Consider the following 6000-nt stretch of genomic DNA (forward strand, 5'->3'; position numbering starts at 1 on the left):
CTTTTACCGGCGGTTCCAAACCTCCTTCCTTCTTCTCGAACATCACGCCGATTACGATCTATACGTGACGAGCATACCGACTGAAAAGAACAGGAGGATTTGCGATAGAAGGGGACACGGTATTGCGCCTTCGAAAAAGCGTTCTGCAAACACACCGCCTCTATCCAAGGGCTACGAACGCGAGCCTTTTTAGGTCTACGAGGAAGGAGCACGATGTTTCTATTATACGGATCGAGGCCGCCCGTAGGGCCACACGTATTCGACAGTTGTCGAGAGAAAACTCGACGCACAGCACTATAAATTGCTTTTAAGGGGTTATTTATAATTCCTCTACTTAGCACGTCGCCGTACCCCATGGGAGGTCCCCAGGGTCCAAGCATTGCGTTTTGGATACCCGCCCGACGTTGATAAATACAACAACAACAACAACAACAACAACAACAACCCCCCTGGTTTCCCAGCCCTCAGCCGGTACCGTCTGAACTGGTTTAAATTAGCGTATGGCAAGCCGTGCGCGGATCCGCGGTAAGGACGAATGATAGCGAGAAGTGGCCGATTAGTAAGAAATGATGACTAAGTACCAGAATTTTCAGCTTCGAGCGGCCAAAATGCTCGCCGCCTTCATCCCTGCTCTGTATAACAGAATCGATGGCAGAATATTTTACTACCAACAATCACCCTGCCCGACACCCTCGCTAACGAAGGCGATAGTCCTATCCCAACTGGTAATCGAGTTCCAAGCGCTCCAAAGGATTCAGCTCCACCTTCAAGTACCGACCATCTACTTTCAGTCAACCAGCTATAGCTTCCGTACAGCTTCCGCCAGCGCCTGAACGCCCCCGCTGATCTCTACAGCTGTCAACTTTGCTTAGCCTTCCTTTCTCCGGCTTTCCCTGCTTCTGAGCACCTCCCGCTGATCACCCTCCCCGTCACACTCCCTGCCAATTCTCTTAAAGAATCAGCTTCTCCTTGATGTCCTCTCCCAGCTGGGAGTCGAGTTCCAAGCTCTCTCGAGGAATCCAATTGTCCTTGATGTCCTCCTCCCTCAGCTAAGAGTCGAGTTCTAAGGGCTCTCGAGGAATCAACTTCTCCTTGATGTCCTCCTCTAGCTGGGTGTCTCCAAGCGCTCTCGAGGAATCGACTTTTTTTTATGTCCTCTTCTAGCTGGAGTCGAGTCCCAATCGCTCCTAAAGAATCAGCATCTCTTTGATGTCTTCCCCCGGTTGAGAGTCCTCCCTCAGCTGGGATCCGAGTTCCAAGCGCTTTTGATGTCCTCTCCCAGCTGGAGTCGAGTCCCAATCGCTCCTGAGGAATCAGCTTCTCCTCAATGTCCTCCTCTCCTAGCTGGGAGTTGGGTTCCAATCGCTCCTGAAGAATTAGAATCTTCTTGATGTCCTCTTCCAGCTGAGAATCGAGTTCCGAGCGCCCCCGAGGAATCAGCTTCTCCTCGCTATCCTCCATCAGCTGGGTATCGGGTTCCAAGTGCTCATCGATGTCACTGGCCGTATCATCATCACCGTCATCAGTTGGGGCCTTTGGCGAAAAGAAGACTTGGTAAGCGTCATCTCCTTACAACTCGGGTCTGCCTAATGTCTCGGGATATATTAATTACTATATAGAGCAGATGGCTTGGGAAATTCTTACTCTTTTCACGCTGTCTGCTTCATGCTCTCGATTCGTTCGGTCAAGTCTTTGCCAGCCTTCCACTTCATCATGTCGCCCTGGGCATATTCGCAGATCCGGCAGTCAGCGGCACTGAGTAGCCGCTCGTGTAGCAGACAGAGTATGTACACCTTCATTCCGTTGGCCGTGTGCACGAGAGGTCTTTCGCAAGAAGGGATGTCGGTAACGGCTACGACAAAATATATACAGGTGAGAGTTAAAATGAAGAGCGAACTTTGCAAGAGATACTTTCCGCCCGTCTGAGTCGCGCCTTCCAAGAACATGAGAGTGGAGCAACTTCTTCCGTTAAAAGAGATTGAAATCTGGTCAATCAGCTTTGATCTGGACCATGAACGTCTTATCCACTCACTTGTTTCGATCCGACTCGATTGCCTCTATAACCACCTTGACGGTTCTCTCTTCCCTGGCCGTTGGTCCCGTACTTTGGCATCTGCTTCACGCATGCACATCATCTCGATGTAGCTGGTCTTTCGTCCTCCATCTTCTTGGGCCGCGTGCAAATCGTGTTTGCAAGTTGGTTTATACAACCACGGTCGTGTTCGTACATCTCTTGCTTGATTATAGCGTGCTTTTGATTCGCAAGTACTAACCAACTCCGCCTCCAACATCAAACCTCGTACTGACTACTGCGCCGACCAGGAGATCGGAAACATATGCTATATGCCGAACAACACGTTTGCGGCGAGTGCAAGAGGACCATGTCCATGGAAGCGAGTGATGTGCCCCAACATAAGGACAGCGAGCTGATATTGTGCTGGGACGAAGTTAGAGGAAGTCTTATCGAGGTACGAGGAGATCTACAACCTGGCCAACAAGTGCTTGTCAACAGGTGCTGGCCCACAGGTGCTGATCCAACCTCTAGACACCACCTCGTAACGAGAGGACGCATGTGTTCGTGTGGATTATAGTCTCCGAAGACTGCGGCATAAAACACAACATGATCAATTGTGACGGATCGAAGCCTAACACGCTCATACATTTCTAGTCGATCATGGACAAAATAAGATCAAGACCGCCAATCCACATAAAGAGAAGAAGGCCACCGAGCTATTCGTCGTCGGGCATTACAGCACGGCGTAATACGGACATAGATCTATATACAGGCTCGTGTTCCATCACGCTATCAAAGCAGACTCTAGCTGGATCATGTCGACCGAGACCGATGCCGATTCGGATAAGGTGTCCTTGGTTATCGACTTGTCGGACAATTCATCAACATCCACTACTCCTGCCATCCGGTGAGGGACTACAGACTTCAGCTGGATAATCAAGTTGACTAAAGCTAGCACCGAGTTGCGTTGGATGTCCCTGGTCATCGACTTGTCGGACATTTCATCAACATCCACTACTCCTGCCATCCGGTGAGGGACTTCAGACTTCAGCTGGATAATCACGTTAACCAAAGCTAGGACCGAGTTGCATTGGATGTCCCTGGTCATCGACTTGTCGGACATTTCATCAAAATCCATTACTCCTGCCATCCGGTGAAGGACTTCAGACTTCAGCTGGATAATCACGTCGATCAAGGCCAGCACCCATTCGTATTGGGCGTGCCTGGTCACCCAATTTATTAGACATTTCATCAATATCCACCGCCCTGCCCTCCGGTGAGCCTTCCGGTGGGGGACTTTTAAATGAGCCCGTAAGTCTGTCACACGAAGATCACCTATTACCTGTACTGCTACAAGCCCACGCAGAACGCCTTATCTGTAGGGGAAGGGCGCATGCGACAGTAGCCCTCGCTACAGCACTTTGAATTGCTTTCTGGGGCCTTCTTGTATGTAACTCCTTAGCTTAGCACGTCGCCGTACCCTATGGGAGGTCCCAGGGCGGCAGGCTTCGCCTGCTACCCGCCCGACGTAAATAAATACAACAACAACAACAACACGCAGAACGCCTCGCACCATGAAATGAAGATGGTCTAAGACCCGTCAACGGTTTTCGCTCCTAAGTCGGCGTGCAGTTCCCGGTTGTAAAAAGCAATTTGTAACATTCCTTCTACCTCGTTATCAATTTTCACTTCCTATCTTTCATATCGCGTCGTTCTCCTGCACACTTTCTCATTTCTTTTTCCTTCTCTTCTTACCATTCTGAATCTTCCCTCTCCCTTGAATCTCTTCTACTCCTCTACTTCAGCTGTTCCCGCCCGTCTGATGAACCGATCGGCAACTCCCATCTTCATCTTCGCAATCTCGTCTTGTTCAGCACGCAGAGCTTGGATCATATCCCTCAGATCTTGGGACGTCAGATGGAACTCGGAGTGCTTGGTGGTTTCCAAGATGCGCTCAGTTGTGGGCAGGACGATGTCATTGCCTCGGTTGAAGAAGCTCTTGGGTTGCGCACTGGGTATTTAGTTAGTAAGGATAAGTAATGAGGTAAGTCAGACGGGACGGGGAAAGAGAATGTTTTGATTTACTTACACACCCATGTTAGTTGCGTCTTCGCGCTCAAAGAGGCCGGTCTCGTCACCTTGGGAGTTTGCAATGCCGTGGCTGTTGGAGTTGCCCTTGTTGGTATTGGTGTTGTCGTTCTCGGTCGCCGACCAAACACCGCCATTACCATTGCTATGAGCAACCGCCATCGTCGATGGCGTATTCAATGCATAGATGGCATTGATGGCATTCTTTGCATTCACGGCATTGACCGCAAACTCCAAGGCACCATCACGACCATTCGTCTTAGCCACAGGCAACACACCTCGCTTCTTCGCTGCGAGTGTACCGGCTCTAGTAACAATCTCCTCCTTCTTTCCACCGTCTCCCTCCTTCTCATTCTTCTCTTCCGCCTCCAAGACGCGCTTTAGCTTCGAGTAAACCTTCTCCTTCAAGATAGGGAGCACGAAGCGGCCGTCCGAAGTGCGCGTGTCGGCGGTGACGGTGCAGCCGAACATGGCGAGCAGGCCGCGGATATCGAAGCTGGCGGCACGGAGGTGGGTGATGGTTGGGCGGCCGTAGAGATCAAGGAAGGCGAGGAAGGCGGCGTCGGTTCGCACGAAGAGGCCGAGCTTGGCGTTGTCGGCTTGGGTGTAGCGGGCGCGGGTGGAGGACTCCACGGTGGAGAGGTTGAGACCGAAGATTGTTTGGGAAGGAGGAGGAGAAGGTGGGGGGAGAGGAAGGGAAGACATGTTGTTGATGGTAGTGGTGATGGTAGTTATGGTGGTATGAATGAAGATGAAAGTGAAAGGTGAATGTTGAAGATGAAGGTAGAAGAAACTGAATGGGCGTTGGGCTTGTTGATATACTTTTCGATTAGACCGATGCTGAGATTGATGCTGACACTCATGCTAGTACTAATGCCCATGCCAATGCTGATACTCATACCGGTATTGATACTGATGCTAATACTCATACTGATGCGGATGCTGACATTGATGTTGATACTAATGCTGTTACCCGTGCTGGTGCCCATGCTAGTACTGGTACTTATGCCGATACTGATGCTGGTTCTGAGACATTGACACGAACATCAACATCAACATCAACATCAACACCAACACCAACATCAACATAAAAATCAACATTAAACAAAAATAGACATTAAAATTAATATCAGCACCTATATGGAACATAATTAATTCGCGAAAGTCTGGAATCATGATAGCAGTTTCAAAGAATCTATTCATGAATGAATGTGTTTAATACGTCCTATTTCTGTTCCTTTGGTTCTCGTATATGGGATTTCCGACCTCTGCTTGTTTTATCTGTGCCTATTCCTTCTTCCTCTCCTTAGGCTACTGCAATATTACAGAAAAAAATTCTTTTCGGAAAACCTGGGGAAGGGACGCTTGGGAGGAGTGGAGCAGAGCTTGGAAGAAGGATGCCCGATGAAGGTGGAGCAGAGCCTGGTAAAGAGATGCCTGGAGAAGATGAGTCCGGCAAGGAAATGCCTAGTACAGTATTGATTTTCCGGTAACAGACGTCAAACGAATGAAGCTCCTTTTGTGTATCTCAACAAGTATAAGGGTCACAAAATAGATCTCTCTCAATGTTGATTCGTATGCAGGATTCTTGATTACTCTCTAGCTAATGGAATATGTAGCTATATAATTGATAAGAGGAATTGCTCGTACTGAGCGTCATGAACGTGCAACGAGGAAGTGGGTGCTTTTAAACGCAGGTAAGTTGAACTCGTAATCTCGACGCCTTCGTTCCATCCCTCATCTCGCAACTTTAACATACATGATGAGAATATCAGCATATCCATTGTACCGGGAGAAGGAGGTTGAAGGGAGAGAGTAAAGGAACTTGGAAGCTGGCAGACAGAAGCTAGGTCGCGGTATTATTTGTTCTTGATAATGCGCGAGCGTGGAAGATATTC

General features: G+C 49.2%; 3 protein-coding genes across 4 annotated transcripts; 1 reads left to right on the forward strand and 2 right to left on the reverse strand.

Annotated features, from left to right (window-relative positions):
- Positions 1 to 2798: 2798 nt before the first annotated feature.
- L3040_008786 (uncharacterized protein) lies at positions 2799 to 3152 on the reverse strand (the record flags this gene model as incomplete). Its single annotated transcript, XM_066155588.1, has 1 exon — positions 2799 to 3152. One exon carries the CDS (start codon positions 3150 to 3152, stop codon positions 2799 to 2801), a length of 354 nt encoding a protein of 117 aa, XP_066010321.1.
- Positions 2830 to 3171, forward strand: L3040_008787 (uncharacterized protein; the record flags this gene model as incomplete). Its single annotated transcript, XM_066155592.1, has 3 exons — positions 2830 to 2921; positions 2970 to 3044; positions 3093 to 3171. The coding sequence occupies 3 exons, from the start codon at positions 2830 to 2832 to the stop codon at positions 3169 to 3171; spliced, it is 246 nt and encodes an 81-aa protein (XP_066010322.1).
- Positions 3172 to 3802: 631 nt separating this feature from the next.
- On the reverse strand, positions 3803 to 4807 carry L3040_008788 (uncharacterized protein; the record flags this gene model as incomplete). 2 transcript variants are annotated; one of them, XM_007295302.2, is made up of 2 exons in its annotated part: positions 3803 to 4025; positions 4104 to 4807. In XM_007295302.2, the coding sequence occupies 2 exons, from the start codon at positions 4805 to 4807 to the stop codon at positions 3803 to 3805; spliced, it is 927 nt and encodes a 308-aa protein (XP_007295364.2). The 2 variants fall into 2 exon arrangements, with proteins under 2 accessions (XP_007295364.2, XP_066010323.1); XM_066155598.1 differs by having other exon boundaries at positions 4104 to 4264.
- Between the last annotated feature and the right edge of the window lie 1193 nt (positions 4808 to 6000).

Source organism: Drepanopeziza brunnea (genome assembly GCF_022702325.1).
Source record: "Drepanopeziza brunnea f. sp. 'multigermtubi' strain 214-2 chromosome Unknown ctg17, whole genome shotgun sequence".
Lineage (NCBI taxonomy): Eukaryota > Fungi > Ascomycota > Leotiomycetes > Helotiales > Drepanopezizaceae > Drepanopeziza > Drepanopeziza brunnea.